The 20,874-nt window shown below is 38.4% G+C and overlaps 1 protein-coding gene across 5 annotated transcripts in view; it reads right to left on the reverse strand.

Annotated features, from left to right (window-relative positions):
* Positions 1–20,874, reverse strand: part of cabin1.L (calcineurin binding protein 1 L homeolog) — a 93,519-nt gene that overhangs the window by 45,556 nt on the left and 27,089 nt on the right. For 3 of the 5 annotated variants that reach the window (XM_018261881.2, XM_018261873.2, XM_018261865.2), the window contains exons 21-28: positions 20,152–20,358; positions 15,201–15,346; positions 14,466–14,727; positions 9,615–9,875; positions 8,569–8,720; positions 7,769–7,947; positions 5,058–5,234; positions 3,808–4,133 (exon numbers count right to left, since the gene is read on the reverse strand). In XM_018261881.2, coding sequence (XP_018117370.1) covers positions 3,808–4,133; positions 5,058–5,234; positions 7,769–7,947; positions 8,569–8,720; positions 9,615–9,875; positions 14,466–14,727; positions 15,201–15,346; positions 20,152–20,358 — 1,710 coding nt within the window. The remainder of the gene's footprint in view (positions 1–3,807; positions 4,134–5,057; positions 5,235–7,768; positions 7,948–8,568; positions 8,721–9,614; positions 9,876–14,465; positions 14,728–15,200; positions 15,347–20,151; positions 20,359–20,874) is intronic. The other 2 variants (XM_018261890.2, XM_018261885.2) reach the window with 1 other exon arrangement.

Here is a 20,874-nt window from a genome sequence, read left to right on the forward strand (position 1 = left end):
TAAAAAGAGGGACAAAAAAGTTGGCGTGCGTAGCGTGGTAACTTTTTGACCACGCCCATTTTATGTGGCCACACCCTCTAAGTACCATGTTAATTTTACAAAATATGGCAGGTTATGAAAGTTTGAACATATTTCTGTGTTTTTTTTCCAGTTATTACAGTTTTGCTAATGAAGGTGAATTGCCCTTTAAGCTGTACATCTAAATTCTCCCAAGGGACCTGTTATGCTATATTGTTACAATTACTTATCTCGAAATTGTTAATAAAGTATCTTATCAGCTGCTCTGGGCTCTCTGCCAAAAGCCAATTAATTTAGAAACTTTATTTATTTTTCTGGCTGTTCAGTGCAGCAGAAAAACTTGACTTTCCAGTAAAAACGAGGGACTGCGGGTTGAGCTGTCAAAAGAGGGACTACTGTACCTCTAAAAAATGGAACAGTTGGGAGGTATGTCTAATGGTACCCGACTACTGATGCACAAATATGGCAACCCCCTCATAGACGAACATGGGGGTAAGAAAGGCAATGTAAAAGCATCAGGCAAATATGGCAAAATTATAAATAGTATATAAGATAATGTTATGATGGATATCAAAAAAAGGTTATTTTCTGGTGTCAGTATCTTTTTAATGTGCTGTTCTTCTGACATATCCTGAAAAAACCCTGCACTACCTTGATGAGACTAAGTACAAAACCGGTCTGCAGATGGCATCTGATCAGCAGGGACCTAGCCATGCTTTAAACCCCATTTTGTGAAACTCAGCCTATAGGGCATACAAATGAAAATGTAAAATTTAGGCGCAAAACATTGTTTTTTCCTAGGATTCCTATTGTTATACATACAATAGAAGAAAGGGTCTCCTTATTGTAAAAGTGCTATTAGCATTGTAATATAAAATGCTTATCTAAAAAGGAGACTTTTATCAGGCTTATAAACAAATTATGTATAAACGGATATTGACATTGTTTACTTTAAATATAAAGTACTTTATGGGCTACAAAGCAAAATAATACACGGTTTTTGAAGCATGCTAGGTAGACGAAAATGTAAATACAGGTATAGGATCCATTATCCGGAAACCCATTATCCAGAAAGCTCCGGATTACAGAAAGGCCGTCTCCCACAGACTCCATTTTATTTGAATACTGCAAATTTTTAAAAAACTATTTGCTTTTTCTCTGTAGTGATAAAACAATAGCTTGTACTTGATCCAAACTAAGATATAATAAATCCTTATTTTAAGCAAAACCAGCATATTGGGTTTATTTAATGTTAACATGGCTTTCTAATAGACAAAGAGATACTGACACCAGAAAATGTATCTTTTTTTACATCTACCATAAAACTGACTTTGCATGCTTTTTATAATTTTGCCATAAAGTATTTGCCCAAAGCTATGACATTACCTATCTGACTTCCTGTTATTGCCTATGAGGGGGCTGTCTTATTTGTGCAGCAGGAGTCATTAGCAATCAGCATGACCTATAGGTAACTTTTAATGTACATTCATATTTTAAAAATGATTTTTTTAGTGTCAGTATCACTCTAAGGTATAAAGATCCAAATTATGGAAAGACCCCTTGTCCGGAAAACCCCAGGTCCCGAGCATTCTGGATAACAGATCGCATACATATACATATACATATACATATATATATATATATATATATATACACACATATAGATGATAAATATCTAAATGCAACTTATATGTTGCTGTTCTTTTAAGAGGTGAATTATTCTTGCTCCTGAACTCACTGGGAGCTGCTGGTGACTGTAGTGCGTGGGCTATGAAAATATTAATTCCTATGTGAAAGGGCCTGTAGGAAGACAGCTCTGTTCCCACGGGTCTGCCATCCCATGCTCAAGATGAATCATTAGAGGCTTGCTATTGTACATAAACGAGAGGAACCAAACAGTGCAAACATCAGCTAACAAACGCATATGTTCTCTACCATTACAGTATGTCTAAAAGGGAGGAATGTGCCACGATATGTACCTTTGGTGAGCAACTCTCACTTATGCATGAAATGTAATAAAATGAAAATACAGGTTGGGGGAAAGAAAAGGTGCTAGTAAACTGAAATGTTTCAATCAGTTACTAAATTGGAGGGGGACAAATGATGATATATTACCCCAAGTGAAGTAAAATATAGTCAGACTGTACATTCCTGCAATTTAAGTTCTCCCACATTTTTCACCTTCACCATATTTTGCGCTTTTTTTTGTGCTGCGTGTTCGACAACAGAACCTCCTACATGTCTGTCAGTGAACGAATGGTGAGGTGCAATTTCAGTGCAAATTCACTACACAATTGAGCTGTCCTGCTGAGATCCAATCACGGATAGGCAGTCAGGCCATGCTGTCACAAAGTAGATCTCTCTGCTGCAAGTGTTTTAGGTTTGAAAAACAGCAGGAAGATTGTAAATATTTTCTGCGACTGAATCAGCAGCATATTAGTCAGGGATTGGTTAGATGAAAACCTGTCTGCATATGCCCCTACCATATTATTGTTGGCTGGGTTGGAGGCTGGATACAGACCAGATAAGTTTAATTTGAAAGTCTCATTTGAAACACCACTCAAACTCACTTCCTGATAGAAATGCCTCTACACATGGTGCTACAGATAATATGCATTTCTATAACTGTTCATGGGGAATGTGAATGCTAGGTGTGATTTAATTCTAGTATGCTTGTCTGCTTTTATCGTGCATACTTCCTATCAGGACACAGTCATGGACACAACATCAGTTACAGCAGAATATGCTCCCCTCTAGGTCCTACATACAATCTATTACACAGAGGGAAAAAAAACAAAAAAAGAGTGTACATATATTTTGGTTTGTAAAGAACATACATGCAAATAGATTGTCACTGGGTTTTTTGTAAATTACATCATGCGGTTCTGTTAATCCGATTGATTATTGAAAATGGATTATTGTATTGATACTGAATTATTGTAAATGGGACTGTACTCACACAGACGCATGTATGCACCGAACACAGGTAAAATGCAACATGCTGTGTCCCAACCTGCGTTTGGTGTGTGAGTACAGCCCCACTGACAATAATTCATTGCATCTACTCCTGTGCTCACCTGCGGCTGAACGGAAGAAAGCGCAACGCAGGGGAGCACACAAACAAACGCCCGTGTGTAAGAGTCCTTAAAGGGGGCCCGTCACCCAGACAGCTGTATAATAAAAGTAATTTTTAAAATGAACATGAAAACCAAATTCTTTTTTCATTAACAAATCCATACGCATGATAAAGGTACTCCAGTAAACCAGTTTATAAAATTATTTTTCTCTACTAATGTGCTAATTGTTTCCTGGGGGGGGGGTGAGGGTGTTTCATAGGACTATCAAAAATCTCCAAAAGGATACCAGATCATTTTATAATAATCTCTAACAAATGTCAGTTGCTGTACTGCCCTGCTTGAATTTAAATAAAATGTTATCAGTACAGCCCTTTCAGCTGGACTTTCTAGAGGTGAACCAATTTTTACATGAATAGGTAACCTTACTCTAGGTTTCAATTGAAGCCTAATTTAAACCCCCTTTAAGTTAATGCAATTTATACAGATATAGTAAAGTATAAGCATATCAATGATTCAGTCATAGTTTCAAGAACTATGAATATTCACTCCAAGCCTCTGCCTAAATGACCTTCAAGCTGGGCATTCATTTTTATCTAGAAAAGGCACGAAAGAAGGAAATTCACAATGCAAACTTTTACAGCAAATGGGGGATTATTGTAATAGTTTCAAACTTTTTTTTTTATATATATAATGTAACATATATGGCACTTACCTGGTAATTGTTGCTGTGGGTATACAGGTAGGCTAACCTGTACAAGCTCTTGTAGTGCTGAGGAAAGCGGCTCAGACACAACCTGAAGGAGTTGATGCACTGCTCAATCAAAACTTTGCGCTGCTCTTCTAATCCTTCAGGGAGTGTTTGGGGATATTCTGACATATCACCTACAGATTCTGGCTTCTTCTTATCTCCCATTAGAAAAGGAGGGGGCAGAGTCCTTACAGGAGTTGTACATGTAACAGAGATATATGATTCAGGGTGCACTTTCAACTCTGCTGTGCTCGAACTGTCAGGGTTATCCATGTGATCTTCAGTTTTTCCTGCAAAATATACAATGTATTAGTATTTTACAGTAGTACTCCTATAATACGGTATATCAAGTATCCATGTTATTGATTCTGGTAACTTTCTGAATTCAAAAATAGCCCTACTATTTTTTGTTTACCAAGAATCACCTAACCAAGATCATAAGCAAGGCAAGCTCTTACCTACTGCGATTATAATATTGGCACAGAACCATAGTAGGCAAAGATCTGTCGTTTGATAGTTGTCTTTGGTTGTGAAAAAGAAACTCTATAAATGTTCTGTATAAAGCAATTCTTTATTGTGTTTAACAACAATATTTTTATAATCCTTTATTGTTATGAACTAAGTTTTTCTGTATAGTACATACTGAAAAAAACAAACTACATGTAGCAAACAGAAAACACACATAGATATAGATGGATAGATAGATTCTGAGCCCTGTGGCTGAATGTGCAGATCTGATACCATAAACATATAATGTGAGCTAGTTAAGAAAATCACCAAGGCATTGTTATAGAAAACATGACAAAATATCAACAATGTACAATACACAATGTTGTCAAATATATTTTGGATGTTTCCATGGCTGAAGAATCCACAAGCGATTACTATTATAATTAGGGATGCACCGAATCCACTTTGTGAAAGATTCGGCCTGCTACCAAACCGAATCCTAATTTGCATATGCAAATAGAGTCAGGAAAGAAAAAAGTAGGAAAAGAATGTTTTACCTCGTTAAAACCTTGTTTTGAGATGAAAAGCCACGTGATTTCCCTTCCCACACCTAATTTACATATGCAAATTAGGATGCAGATTCGGCCACATACAAGTATTTGGCTGAATCTTGGCCGAATCCCGAACCGAATCCTGGATTCAGTGCATTCCTAATTATAATGCACACATTCTGGCAGTCATATACTCTTTAGGTTACACAATACCTCTTTCATCAGCTGGTGCCTGAATCTCCCGGAAATTAACTGCAGTGTATGAGCAGTTGGCCTTCTTTTCTGAGAACAGTCGCTTTGTGCTGTCCTGGGAGCTTGCAGGTTCTGTGAATGTATCCTGTGTGGAGCTGGAGTCAGACAAGATGACTGGCATGCTGTCCTGGCTCCGTTCTAGAAGAAGAAACAAATTGAATGAGCCACATAATTAACTGTAGAGTACACCTTCACCAGCAGCCAATAAACAGAGTAGAGAGAGCAAGGTCAAGGTGGAAACATTTCAACCAGCAGCCCTGGAACCTGAGGACATGGAACACCTACCATCCTTTCTACTCTACCATTCCATGCATTTATTAAATATTATTAAACAATATCTGCATTTGTGGACTGAAACATATTGTTCTTCTAAATGTAAAAGCTATTTTTATTTGTGTTTATAGTGATAATTTAAGTATAAAGCAGTCTGATGGGAGCCAGAAAAGGAAACCAAATAACAGCAGTGCAAAGGAAGTACTAGGGTGTACAGTAATTATACAGAGAACATTACTGCAGAATATAATATATGGGTATAAGCCAAGTGCCAGTCAGACTATGTACAGCCTATAAGCAATGCAATATCCACAATATAGATAAACACTATACACTACCCAGTTCCATTATGAATATTTGTTTCACCTAATAAATATTATTAGTGAGGTAGAAAAGGGCTAAATTATATATATCAAACTACCTACATTTTACACCTATGTTTCCTTTTACAACAAATACAGATTGAAAATAGTTAAATCAAAAAGGTTGACTGATCAAAGTCAGCAAATAAGTATGGGTATTTAACTATGCTCCCAGCTGCCAGAAGGTAACATTAACTGTAATAATAAACCTGTGGAATTTAAAACTCAGTGGTGAGGGGAGTTCTGCTGCTTCCCATCATAATCATATTATTGATTGGTTAATATGAAATGCAGTTCACTTGAAAGTCTAAAACGGCAGGATGAGAGGTGCTTCCTACCACGTCACTCAGGACATTTTGGCAAAGCATGAGAACAGCAGGTAAAAGCAGGGCAGGACTGAATAGCACCAGGGTACAGCCAGGAAACACATGATGGGGAATAGAAGTGAATCATTTGAAGGAATGAGGTACATCCAAGGAACATTGTGCTGGGCAACAATCAGACAAAGCTAGTTTACAGGTGCAGCTGACTTCTAGTGCATAAAAATTCAACAGTATCCCAAGAGGTGGTCAGACATTTCAGTTTTACTGTGGTACATGCATTGGTTAGTGTTTGTGGCAATGTTGCAATTATGTTATACTCTTAGGATAAAGGCAACATTTACCAAAACACATGCAAAGAATTCTACTGCAGATCCAATTGAGAGACATTTAGAGATGGGCTTCCTTTCTGGAACCTTTTGAAACAAACAAAAAAAATCTGTTACTTCCTGCAGTAAGCAGAAACATAAGCACGGAAACACACGTGACTTGTCTGAAATGCTTCTGGGCTTGTCACATAGATAATATATAAGATAGAAGGTATGTTTGATGGTAGAGTACCCTGAAGTACATGTAAAGTTTCCTTACATGTATTTGAAGGGGATGTAAACAAATTCAGTGGTTTTAAATTTTTTTGGAATGTATTTTCAATGAAACTTGGTATTTTTCAGTCTCTTTTCTGTTGTTTAGTCTACGCAAAATATAAAGCAGAAGTCAGCCTAGCATGGTTCTTCAGAGGTCTGTTAATCATCTGACTGATTTTGTTTCAAACATCAGAACACCAGGATAGAAAACTGAAACAATTTTAAATATTCAATTTTTAATTTTATATATGCAATTTATAATTTTAAATAAATTGCCTAATTTTACATAAAAAAATATAATGAATGTATAGTGGACATTTTCATGAATTTAAAATTATGAACTCAAAATTAAAATATTAAATCAGGCAACAATGCAATGATACCTAAGCCAGAATTTAAAAATTATAACAGTTGTTTTTTGGTTAACAAGCCTATATAAAGACTTTTAGAAGGAAATGATATATTGCAGTGTGCAGAAGTTAACTAGCACCAATTTTGATTAGGTGAGGACAGCAAAGACAATGGAACCTGCAGCATGCATTTCCAATCACCAACAAGGAAGTGAAAGGACATTGAGCAAAATAACAGCCTCCTCCAAACGGGACAAAGTGTCGACAGAGAAGATGGAGTTTACCAAAGTAAACCAGCTAGGTTAGTTTGTCAGTTCTGCTACCTTATGGTATATGCCGGATATATCCAACTTACATTGCATATATTCTTATTACCTAATACCTGAGGTACTGCTATTCCTTACTCCCTTTAATATACTCGATTTCATTTAGAATCTCAAGGGTTTAGTTATACTAGCTGTGCCATCATGATCCCCACATATAGAATAAAAGAATGCACCAGTGAGAGACTCTTCATTTCACCTCCAAGTCCCGTTTGGGTTTAGCATTGCATTTGTGCAGCATTAAAAGTAAGAACCAGAAAAAAAGCCTTTGGACAACACAGAATGGATAATTCCAGCAAGGGAGTGGTTAAGATACAGGTTAGTGTGCAGCAATGCTCACTGCCTCCCAGCGTGCCAGCCAGTGTTTTGGTTGATGGATAGAAGGCGTTCCCCTGAGCACACCTCCCCAGCAATCAGAGCTCTGCCCAGCGCTGGAGGTATTTAGAAGGGGGGACTGTACCGTCCGGCGTTGCCTGCTGACGGGGGGGTTTACATTTGATGTAATCGTGGTCAATCGGTGTAGCTGTGTAAGGTGGAGATGTCAGACCTGGACCAGAGGAGGAAGGAATGGAATTCCCAGGACCCGGCATCGTCCCAGCTGATGAATGAGAGTCCTCATCAAGTGTGCACGGTTTCTCCCTGGAAAAGGAATAGGGAAGAGAGAGTGTAATGAGAATAACATGTATACTATTTAGGTAATATGTACATCCTAAAATGGATACAAAATGATCAAGAAGCATTAACCAGCATACTTGTGCATTCTTTTAAAATATATAATACACTTCATTATAATAACTAATTTAGATATGAACCAAAGATGCACCTCTTATAAATACACATGTGCTTAGAGAGTCAGCAATGGATGTGACCATTTGTTTAGTAGGAGTTGCCCTGTAAACTCAATGAAAGTTTACAAATAATGGATTTCAACTGCTGTGTTGTTAGGAAACTGAAATCCTTTAAATATAATAATTCCATTTTATCATTCAGAGGATGAAAGCTTTGTGCAAATTAATTTCCACCCAAGTGGTGATGGTAATATTGGTGATGGTTGCAGCCATTCAACTGATACCACATTGCACACATATAGAACCCCTACTGGAGACATGCTTAATAATAATGTCAGAAACAGTTGTCACATATTGCACACACTGCCAGCCACATCCAATGCAACATTGACCCAGTTAATTTCCTACAAAATATCCTACATTGCTCAACGTCAGTGATGAATTGAACAGTATGAACTGATACAGCACTTACTTTTCTGCAACTTTTGGGGTATTTTTCTCCTCTCCCCTGGCAAAAGGGCCCTCTGAAGCATCCTTCATAAACATGAACAACATTTTTGCATCCAAACTTTGGTCAGGTTTTGCCAGAAGCTTTAGAACAGAAGCATGAAGGCGGAAATATACCTACAGAAGAAAATAGTTTATATCTTATTCCTTAAAATTGCTGTACACCTGTTACATTGTTTACAGTCCCAATTTTCTCTCTACAGTATTCCACATGATCCAGATATATCCATAATTCAGCTATGCTCTGGCACATTACAATACCATTCACATGATTCATAATCATATGCAAAACTACTTGCATTTGACAGTGTTATAGATGGAAGTTTCAGGAATATTAAGTCCCTGCAATAAAAAGTTCCTGCATTTGAGCTCACCTTTTGCAGGATGTGTTATGTTCAGCATCAAGCTCCCAGCAGCACAGGAGCCACTGCCATAATGATTTAATCAAGTTTATACTAAATAAAATCAAGTGAGGATAGATGCATAGAGATAAAGTTGGTGACAGAAAGCATGAAACATGTCAGGATTACTTTGTGGTTCTAATATACAAGTATTTTATATTTTTGATAATAAACATGCTTGAATAACTACTTAGCACTGCTCAGTGCAGGCGTTTCTAAAGAAAAATAAACATTTTAATTGCTTGATTACAATGGAGTTCTATGGATAAAAGGTTTTTGGAAAACAGACACTATACCTGTATTAGCTACAACACCAATTTGCGGTCCTTTATGATAGCTGTTGTATACAAAGTACTTTCTTATTATTATGCATAAAACCATTGCTATGAGGAATAAAATATTGTTATTTAATGTTTTTCCTCTCTGCATAAATCTATTTTCATATTTCTATTTTATGAATATTTTTTCATCGAGCCAAAAAATATATGATGTAGTACAAATCTCTTAAATGATTCGTGTGCTTCTTGAAAATTGAAACATATCTTGGCCCCATGCATCATAGAATCTAATGACATGTAACCTCACCAGTGTGCTTCTGCTAGTTTGTTACCTCAAGTGCTTCCATAGCCAGCTCTGGAGGATTATGGTAATGAATTTTTTTGGGATAACGGGCAGCTTCCTCATGCAAGTAGTGAGCAGCCTGTTTGTAGTGCTGTAGATAAATCTCTGGGGCTAGCTTTTGTTTTTCTGAGATTTTGCCTAGCATGTAGTGAATCAGCCATTCTTCTTCATCCCCATCTCCCTCACAGCGTGAAGCTGAAGTAAAGCACTGCTTGGCTGTCTCTAGCATGCTGTCCCGTCGTTCTTTTAACTGCATAACAAAAAAGAAACTATAATCAAATATGCATGAATCACTACATAAATGTTATATTTCCATTTCTTCTCCTCTATGATTTTATACTTTAAAAGAGATACAAAAACATTAAGAGAAAAAGAAAATATGCACAGGCTTTTACAAGTTTCTATGTCAAGGTGACATATTTGTGAGAGATAAATAGATTTATTAAATGCACTACTGGCACGTTTCTGATACAGTTATAAATGACCACCTAATCTTTCTTTTGTTGTATTTATCTTATTGAATGCTGCCAATTAGACCACTACATTTGTGCAAGTAAATGCAGCCTATATACAGGGTCACGTTTTAAATCTAAAAGACAGAAAACCTTTAAAGGAGAAGGAAAGTCTAAAATCAACTTAATCTCCAAGTGTTGACCATAAAAAGCAAATACATTTACCACCAAGCATTCCCTCATAAGTTTTTTCATTAACCTTTGTGCTGCAATCATTTTTTAAAAAAGTTGAAACATATATATAAAAGCATACACATGCTGCAGTCCAGAAATCATTCTCAATAGGGCACATGCATGTGAAGTAGTTCTCAGCTATGCCCTGCACATGCGCACTAGGCTCTTGTGGGTTCCCTGTGAAGCGATGACATTGCGGTCACGTGATGCCGCCGTTCGTTATCGCTGACCTCTAATTATTCAAAAAGGGGCGTGTCTGGAGTCCAGCGTAACCCCACACGCGATGCTTATTCCACTCAGTTTGTACCAAAGATACTGCTATAAGTGAATAATAACAGATAACCAATATAAAAACGGCAGAACATATAACATGAGGCATATTCCCCGAGACCAAAGTGGTCAACAATTCTAAAGAGGGCGGGAAGCCCTGTGTCCCCCTATCTAATACAGAGAAACAGATTTTACAGTGAGTATCAAAAAATCTTTTTTTCTCTGTCATTTCTGGGGGGCACAGGGACCCTAGGGGACTTAACAAAGCAGCCCCAGAACAAGGGTGGGAAGATTAGAATTGTACCGACACATTGCTGCACTATGGAATGCAGCACCTTACGACCAAACGCTGCCTCGGCTGAGGAGTGTGTGTCAAGTTTGTAAAATTTTGTAAATGTGTGAACTGAGGACCAGGTAGCCGCTTTGCAAATCTGCTCTGCTGAGGTGGAGTTGCGCCAGGCCCAAGAAGCGAATACTGCCCTTGTTGAGTGGGCTTGCACATTTACTGGTGGAGTCTTCCCCTTGGACAGGTATGCCTTTCATATTGTTTCTCTGAACCATCTTGCTATGATAGCCTTGGAGGCTGCCTGACCCTTTTTGGGGCCTGCAGGTATTAGGAACAAGGATGTGGAATGTCGAAAGGGTTTGGTTCTTTCTATGTACCAACGGAGTGCTACGCTCTATGTTGTTCTTCGGGTCAGTACACAATGTAGGAACTACAATTTCCTGATTGACGTGAAACTGGGATACCATTTTAGGTAAGAATGATGGTAGGGTTCTTAGTACTGCTTTATCCTTGTGGAAAATTAGAAAGGGCGCCTCACATTATAGTGCACTCAGCTCGGATATTCTTCTGGCTGAAGAGATTGACACCAAAAATACCACCTTCCTGGTAAGCAATGACTCTGAAATGTATGCCATTGTCTCAAAGGGTGGATCAAGTAGTGCTTTGAGCACAAGATTCAAGTTCCATCCTGGGACTGGAGAGCGAAATTGAGGTCGTAGATGTTGTACTCCCTGAATGAATGTTCTTATTGAATCGTCTAGTGCCAGTCTTGACTGGACTAACACTGATAAGGCTGAAATTTGTACCTTTAGGGAGCTGAGTTTCAGGTTCAATTGAAGTCCTCTCTGAAGAAAAGACAGTATTCTGGAAATTTTGAGTTCTAAAAATGGCAGGCCCTCTTCAATACACCAATTTTAATACGACTGCCATACTCTGTGGTAGGATTTAGATGATGTCGGTTTTCAGGCTTTTAGCATGGTTTTAATGACCTCTTCTGATAGTCCCTGTTTCCGCCAGATGGCTACCTCAACAGCCACCCCATCAAAAGGAATAGGTCCGGGTTAGGACGTGCTATCGGGCCTTGTAGGAGAAGGTCTGATAGGGTCTTGGTGTCAACAGAATCGGATGATCTATTGACATATCCTGTAGATCCTTCTTGGCCAGTGTGGTGCCACCACCATTACCGTGATCTGTGATTGTCTGATCTGAGCAGTCGAGGCAGCATAGGAAGGGGTGGAAAGACGTACGCTAGATTGAAACTCCAGTTCTGCGTCATTGCGTCTGTCCCTGATGCTGTCAGATCTCGACATCGGGCAAAGTATTTTGTGACCTTCCGGTTGGTTTTGGATGCCATCAGGTCTATTTGTGGTCATCCACAGTGATGAACTAGTTTGTCAAACGCTTCCGGGTGCAACTCCGATTCTCCTGCGTCCAAGCGGTTTTGGCTGAGATAATCTGCTTTAATGTTGGATACCCCGGGGATGTGGATTGCTGACAGTTTCACCCTGTTGGCTTCTGCCCAACGTAGTATTTGTTGCGCTTCTGCTAGGGCCGCTTTGCTGTGGGTTCCTCCATGCCAACTTATGTATGCCACAGTTGTTGCGTTATCACTTTTCATCCATACCGGTCTTGCTTGAACCATTGATCGAGTGCCAATTTTACAGCTCGAAGTTCTAGAATGTTTATGGCCAGTCTGGTCACCCAGGAATGACATCTGGTGACTGGGAATTAACTTGGACTTGGACCAGTTTATGGTCCACCCGAAGCTCTGTGGCTAGCCGGAGATCCTCTGTAGGGATTCCCTGTAGGGAAGCTAGAGATTGTGACAATTGAATTGCCCAAAGTGGAGCTGTTGTCTCTTGTGAGGTATTTCCTCCTGTGCCCTGAGACGTGCCCTGTGCTTCAGAACTCCCTGCATGAGACAGACTTTGTTTGTTTGCCTGGACTGAGAATTTAGACTGGCATTTAGTGCAGGCAAAGAACAAAACATGAGTTGCTGCTGGGGCTGTTCCCCCCGCCCTAGGGATTAAATCCCGTCCTACCTTCTGCCATCTCACAATATGGTACTGCGGAATAAACAGGCGTATGAGGTATGGCTGTACTCCATCTTCCACTCTCTTTGTGCTTTTAGTGAAAGCTGGGAGCGTGCAGCCGTCTGAATACAACTCCTGCAGTGGCTGGGTGTGTGGAGAGTGAGGGAGCGTTGTAACGCCTGAAACCGCGATTGTGCGCTTACAAAATGTCGGACGCTTTTGGCGCGCTTCAGGGCCGTTTTGCCCTTAACCAAAATGGCGCGAGAGAGCTGCGCCCTTCCCCCTGTGGTCGTGCGTCAGGCGTTTTAAGTTATGGTTTTTTTTTGAAGCCACACCGACCGCAGGGGTTGATTCCTCCTAGTGCACTTGTTCTAGTCTGCGCCTGGGAGGCCAGCACCTCTGATCCACCCCCCCCCCTTTTTGCGGCTATTTTCGTGTCCCGTCACTGAAGGAAGGGGAGGGGGGAGCAGTGAGGAGTGGGATGCGTCCTTGCAGTCAAGGCACTGCTGGGATGCGCTGGCCGGCTTAGGTCCAAGGGAGCTGACTGAGATACCCCTCATCCTACCTGTACCGAATGGCTGTTTGGTCCACACTGTCAGGCCTCTGTATCCACCATCCAGACCCTCTGTTTCCTGTGGGAAGCAGTCTTGTCTGATGGGCTCCATCAGCCTTTTTTGGGCTGTGAGTGTTGGCCCCAGTGGTGTTCCCTCGTAGGGGGGCCACCCTCCAGGATGCAAGGGTCCCTCCTGCTACTGGGTTGCCCCTTTCGTCCAATGTGGTGTCAATTATAGTAATAAACTTCTCTCTGAGAGAGACTGTCCTCCCGGTAGCAAGGACACTTAAAAAAGGGTTACGCTGGACTCCAGACATGCCCCTTTTTGAATAATTTTAAAGTGTCCTGCCTCCTAGAGGATGGAGCTTAACCCCTAGGGTCCCCGTGTCCCCCAGAGACGACAGAGAAAGTATTTTCTGCTACAAACTCCGATCAAATCTGCTCAGGTTTTTTACACTTATTTATTATTACAATTTCGCAAAAATTTGCTTTGCGGGAAAAAAATCAGATTTTCTAATTTTATACCGGATTTCTCCATCCAATTTTCGTGAATTTTCACAAGAAAACTCGGGGTATTGCACGAAACCCAGTGTACATCAAAAAATCATTGGGACTTCTCCCATTGACTTATATGCAACCTTGACAGGTCTGAGATGCCAGATTTTCAGATTCTGACTTTTCCATCCTTGGGGTTTAATAAAGAATTTATATTAAAAAAAAAAAAAAAACAATCACAAATTTTGCGTGATTTTTGCATTCGGAGTTTAGTAAATAACCCACTAACTGTCATGCACTGATCGCCTGCTATTTCTACCAATATATTTCCTATTATTTTTTTTTTAATTACGGACTGGGTCATGAGTAAGAGATGATGTTATTTATTTTAATACTTCACCTGCTTGGAGATAGTACACCCTGGAAAATGGTTGCAAGGCAGTGAATTAATTATGCTTTGTTGATCTGAAAATGTTGCCTCTGTGACTACAGTTTACAAGTTTCACATCAGTCTCACCTGAGTCACTACTTCTGGAGACACCTCTTTAAGTAACTGTTTCAGCTGGCGGGAGGCAAAGGTGTGCAGTGTGTAGGACATAGAACCATACTCAATCCACAGAGACAGATTTGAACGGTCAATCTCAAGTGCCCTCTTAAAGCAGTTCAGGACAGGAGTAGCAAGCTTCCAGGTAGGCCCATCACTCTTTAGTTCATTTGAATTTAATTTGTCCTGGATACGGCTTGCTCGTGCAAGGGCCATACCAGCCCAAGAATCAAACCTGCAAAGCACAGATAATGAACAGCAACAGATAAGAAGAAACATGAATGCTAAAGAAGAAGGGGTAAAGTCTGACAAGGAGTATTTGCAAGTGGGGAGCAAATATTAAAGAGGAGCTGTCATCTAAATGTAAAAAGCGGTAAAATGAAATAAGTCCTTTTCAAATTAAACATGAAAACCCAAATCCTTTTTTATTTAAAAATCCATAACTGTTATAAAAACTCATTTAACATTTTCAGCTGTCAATCATATATTGCATGCCCCTCCTCTTTGGCTTAGGAATTGAGGTGGAGCAGGCAATTACTTTATTAAAACAAGATTTAAATGATATAGTGTACGTGAAGTTTATTTTGCTTGACAAACATCATAAAATAGAATTTGGAGTTGTTTCTTAGGGAGACAGGCCGCCTTTAAAAAAAAAAGTGAGAGAATGAATAGGGAAAAAAAACAAATAGAAAATGGAATTACACCTACCTGTTTGGGCAGATGCATATGTCATGCATGTAAAATTTAATAGCCTTTGACTGCTCTTTGTTCTTAAAATGATAATCAGCAAGCAGATAATACAGTTCCTTCAGTACTAAAGGAGAGAGATCTGCTCCATCTGGGAGTGCTGGTACCTGTATAAATCCAAAAAAGAAAACCTGCTTCACTTTTTAGCAATCTTATAAATCTTATCATTGCATTATCATTTTAACATAAGGACAACTGCCTTAGAATTAAGTTTGACTATGATGTAGACAGTACTATGCTATATAATGTGCATCTGGTTTCTGTTATTATTATAAAAAGTTCCGATTTTAGTTATGAATCTCCATTTTTTTTTTTTACAACCGAGTGCCCCAAACAATGTTTTAAAATTCAGGAGCAAAAAAGGATCATCATTAAAAACAACACAATAAAGTCTCACAAACAGTGCTTCACAGAATTTTAAGTTTCTGTAATACTGCAATTTTCTGTATATAATAGTGAAAGTTTTATCACTTCTCTTAGGGGGTTATTTATCAAAGGTTGAATTTTAAAGCTTTGTGAGCTTTTTTAGACTTTTTCTAATTTAAGAAAAAATTTGAATGTAAAAAACTTACATCAACTCAATTGATTGAATTTTCAGTGAAAAAAAAACTGTAATCGCTCTGATTAAATTTTCAATCGACACCCACTGAAAAACTTGAACACCATGAAGGCTATTAACATCTTCAAATGGTTGAAGGGACCTCTGCCATTGACTTCTACATGACCTTGACAGATTTTAGATGGAGTATTTGCCGATTCAAGCTTCTGGGTATACTAAATGTTGATGACTTTTTCACGTTTTATTTTTTTAATTTAATTGATTTTTGACAAAAAAATACCCTAGAGAACTCGAATTTTTTGTGGAAACCACCTTTGATAAATAACCCCCTTAATTCACTCAATTTTACTAAAATCTCTCCACACTGCAGTGATGTCAAATATAAATAAACCTGTGACCTACATCTACATAGTAATTTGATTTGAATTTGCCTCATAGGAGGAAAAAAATCACTCCTGACTGGCAAGATGGCAATCTACATCTTACAGACAGCATTGCACTGTGATGTTCCATTACTTAATGAAATCACATGTGCAGGGAATTGTGGGGTTTGGAGGATGCAGGCTAAGGACAGATGGCGGTTGATACAAAGTAACAGTAGTCAGCAAGCTCAGCAAAGTAGTCAGACAGATCAGCAGGAGAGCAGGGGGCTAGGCTTAGGGAACTGTTCCAAACCATTAAAAATCATGAAAAGTCTGCTTATTTTTTAGTTAATGTATACTGCAAAAGTTGCTTGAAATTATGTTTACTTTTCAAAAAGCTTAAGTTATGTTTGTGTGGAGTTCCCCTTTTATGTCCCTGTCTCTGGTGTTTGAGTCTGGCAGCTCAGTAATTCAGGTGCAGATTCGGAACTGTTACAATTTTGCAACATTTAGTGGATACATGGCTCAGCATCTCAGGAGTATTAGACACCATTATATCAAGTCTAACAGCTGCCTTTAATTAAACCCAGGGATTCTGTTCAGCAGGGTCAAAGATAAGAAATGTAGCAACAAATTGTATCAATTTAGAACAATTTAGAACAGTTTAGAAGGTTGGTACCCCCCCCCCCAGAGCTGCTTTAGAAAGGTGAAAAATGAAACTTTACACTTCAATATTATAAAAATAGAAAGTAATTGGAATTTTTGTATTTTTTATTTCTGGTGATCTGAAACCAACCGAACTGAAAAAAGTGTTGGAAGGTGAACAACCCATTTAAGATGGAACCTACTTTTTTCTAATCGGAATGGATGCTCTTGTGACAGCTGAAAGAGCCTTCTAATGTAAAGCATTAGAGAGTTTATTGTACTGATCCTTTATATATTTAAACATAGTTATTATATCACCCTTTCTCCAATGTAAACAACCTCAACTTGACCAGTCTTTCATAACTTTACATACCTTTTACCATCTTAGTTGCTATTCTTTGGACTTTCTAAATTAATAATATCCCATTTGTGTCTGGAAACAAAAAATGCATGGCATATTCTAGGGTCTGAGCCGTACTTTGTAAAGAGAAGACTAGCACTCTCCTCTTGTAAATTTATATACCTTTTAATTCATCTCAAAACCAGTGGCCTGGCTAAAATAAAACTCAGCTTTCTAAGTACTCAAGGGTGTATTATAAATTGTTTTTATAGATTACAAATACAGTTCAGTCACTTCAGTTTCAGTGTATACTGATAAAAGCATACTGAAATCTTCAGTATCATGGATATTGGTTGGTTTGCCAATCAGGTGAACTTATATAAGAAGCAATATCAGAATGTGTTCTCTGAATCTGAAAATAACGGATTTGTTTCTATCCATCTGCTAGATTTTGCCCTATGTTATTATACTTATCTACCGAATGATCTTTCCCACAACTATTTGTCAAGGGAAAGACAATTTTAAACATGAATGGCCAGCATAAGATGTTTAATGATCTTGTGTAATCTTTGAGTTATTTTTTCTTCTAAACATAGCTAGCTGATGTCTATGAAGGTTATTTATTTATCCAGGACATGAAATACAGTTTCAAGTATTGGTAAAGTAACTGGAGTTGCGGAGTAACCTTACAAAGGATTCACCACTAATACAATTGTGCTCATAAGTTTACATACCCTCGCAGAATTTATGATTTCTAAACCATTTTTCAGAGAATATGTTTTGTGCTCCAGTTGGGAAACCCAATACAGTTTTGGCTAGAAAAGAGGGGATGAGGTGGTTGATCCGACTTCACATGAATACACAAAATAAGTGAGCTAGGACATCTTCATTATGTGCATGTATACAATCTCAACATGGATGTCCGAACTGGGAGCTCTATCCCAGCACCATAGTGCTTGCTAGGGGCACTTTCTAACCAAAATTGTAATGGTTTTCCCCAACAGGAGAGCATACTTTATTAGTCCACATCGGTGTTGGGGCAAACAATTTTGGTATGATATTCAACAGCATTTTTTATTTTCTTTCCAAATTATTAATTTGGTTGTGGGGGGTAGCAGTGATCTAAATTCTCCATGGTGATATAGTACAAAGAACATAATCCTGTTATTAAGGATTATTGCATTGACCACAAATCCCCATGGTGACATTTTCCAGTTTAGCTGAATTCAAAGACAGGAGAATCTAAAATGAACTTTTGTTCATTGAGGGCAACAGCCAGGGCCACAATAAGAAACTTTTGGGCCCCATACAAGTTTGTTATACACATACTCAGTACCAAAATCTGTGGTCAAGCTCCTTCTGTGCGCTACACATGTAGGTAACATGTAGGTAGGACAAAAACTTGAACTTGAATGTATTTATCATCAGCTACTCACCAATGACTTTACTAAAATAAACTAGAACGAAAACCAACCCTGCAACTGCTGGGGGAGCAGAAACTATAGGGGGCCTCATGGGACTGAAGGGCTCAGTGACATAGAATAACTAGTCATTCCACAAGTTCACATAGGAGATAGTTCATTTGATTCAGTAAATTGATCCCAATATAATCAGTTGATCTAACTCTATAAATAGTACATAGAAATATTTTTTTATTAATTAATGTGTAATAAAGCCAGTCAGGTCATTAGGGGACAGCCTCTGGAGTTTAAACCCTTTCTGCCCCTGTCACACTGCTCTGCACGGTCATTGCTTGATCCACATGCTTCGTAATTTTCTTCAAAAGTTTTTCTATGAGTTACACAAATTGTACATTTATGGGCACAATAATTAGTCATTGTATAGCTAAAATGTGTATAGTTTAAATGATAGATTATGTGATTCAATAAACAGATTCAAATATAACATTAGATGTTACTGTTCAGTAAGTATTTTGACTAAAAACAGAAGAAAAGATAAATCAGTGGAATTTACCTTAAAGGAACAGTAACATCAAAATATAAAAGTGTTTTAAAGTAATAAAAATATAATGCAGTGTTGCCCTGCACTGGTAAAACTGATGTGTTTGCTTCAGAAACACTACTATTGTTTATATAAATAAGCTGCTGTGTAGCAATGTGGGCAGCCAATGAGAAAAGGCTCAGGTTACACAGCAGATAAGCTCTGTAGAACATAATGGTGTTATAGGTTATCCACTATTTAACCTGTGCCATATAGCCTTTTTCAATTTCCTCCATTGCTACTCAGTAGCTTGTTTATATGAACTATAGTAGTGTTTCTGAAGCAAACAGATCAGTTTTACCAGTGCTGGGCAACAGTACATGATATTTTCATTACTTTAAAAAACTTTGTAGCTATTTCTGATGAAAGGCAAGAGTATGGATTTTCTACCGATCCACTCTATATAGTAGGCTTGTTCAGTATTTTTGTATGTAGCATATAAGGAATGTCTGCAGACACCACAAATCAGAATGACCACATTTAAAAGCTAAGAAATGTGTATACCTATACAGTAATTTAATGTTGGTGTTTGGCTTTTAGGATAAAACTACACAGGAGATTCTGATCAGATATTGTGGGTCAGATTTTATCTGATCTTGTCATGGAACTGCATGCAAAACCACAAGATTTGTAGGATGCTACAAAAGCTGATCACTCTATAGCCAGAATGTGAAGTTGGATCAGATAAAGTTGAATGGTGTGGTTTGTTCATGCATCTACATTCGACATTCTGTATATTTCAATGGAGACAAAAAATTTGGTCAGGCACCACCTCATCAGATGAAGATGCATGTATGCACTATTTGCATCCGATAGTTGTGCTGCACCGGATGGACAATTTTCCATAAAGTTTACACATCAGATTTTTGTATCAGTCCCATTATATTTTGTAACTACATCCGACATGCAGGATGTGGTTTTGTCTATCGAAGCCATCCTACAAAATCTTCAGTGGAGTGTAGCCCTTACGAGACACAAGCATTTCTGAGACAAGTAATTGAATACCTTACTACTTATGCCCTCAATATAAGCAGACAAGCTTTCCATGCTCAGCTTAGGCTTTTCTGATTGGGGTACAATTGATCCCATCTTCTTTAACAAGTTAGCCAAGTCAGCTGATACTGTGCTGGTTTTGTAGCTGTCAAATTCAGGAAGAGTTTTGGGTCTGAAGTATTCAAACATGATTACTGCATCTTCCCATAGGAGCTCCACCTAAAATGAAAGGGAAAGGTAAATTTATGAAATGTGTAGTGAAATTATAAAGTTGCGCTTCACAACAGTTCCTACTTTTTAGTTACCTGTTCACTCCAGCCTTTATAGATTACATTTTAATTAAATTGAAAACATTTTTTATTTTGCAGAGCCTATCTATATACCCAGTTTAATTTTTACACTGAACAGCTCCTTTAAGGTACTTGCCTGCTATCCTGGACTGCACAGAAACAATTATTTAAATGAACTGTACTTTAACATAAGGAAACAAAGTACTCACACAGACTAAAAATAACAAAATCCAGGTAAGGACACCTTTCACCCAGTAACAGTTTCCCCTATCGTGGTGCGGGCTAATAAAGCCTGCTCTCCAGTTGCACACATGTTATGCTGAAGTGTTAATGCTGAGTTCTATAAAGCAGCCAATTTACTGTTTATACAGAAGTTGGTGTGTCTGTCCTCACTTACAGAGAAGCTGCACATGCAGTTCAGATCAGCTCTTTTGTGAAAAAGAAC

Source organism: Xenopus laevis, chromosome 1L, assembly GCF_017654675.1.
Source record: "Xenopus laevis strain J_2021 chromosome 1L, Xenopus_laevis_v10.1, whole genome shotgun sequence".
Lineage (NCBI taxonomy): Eukaryota > Metazoa > Chordata > Amphibia > Anura > Pipidae > Xenopus > Xenopus laevis.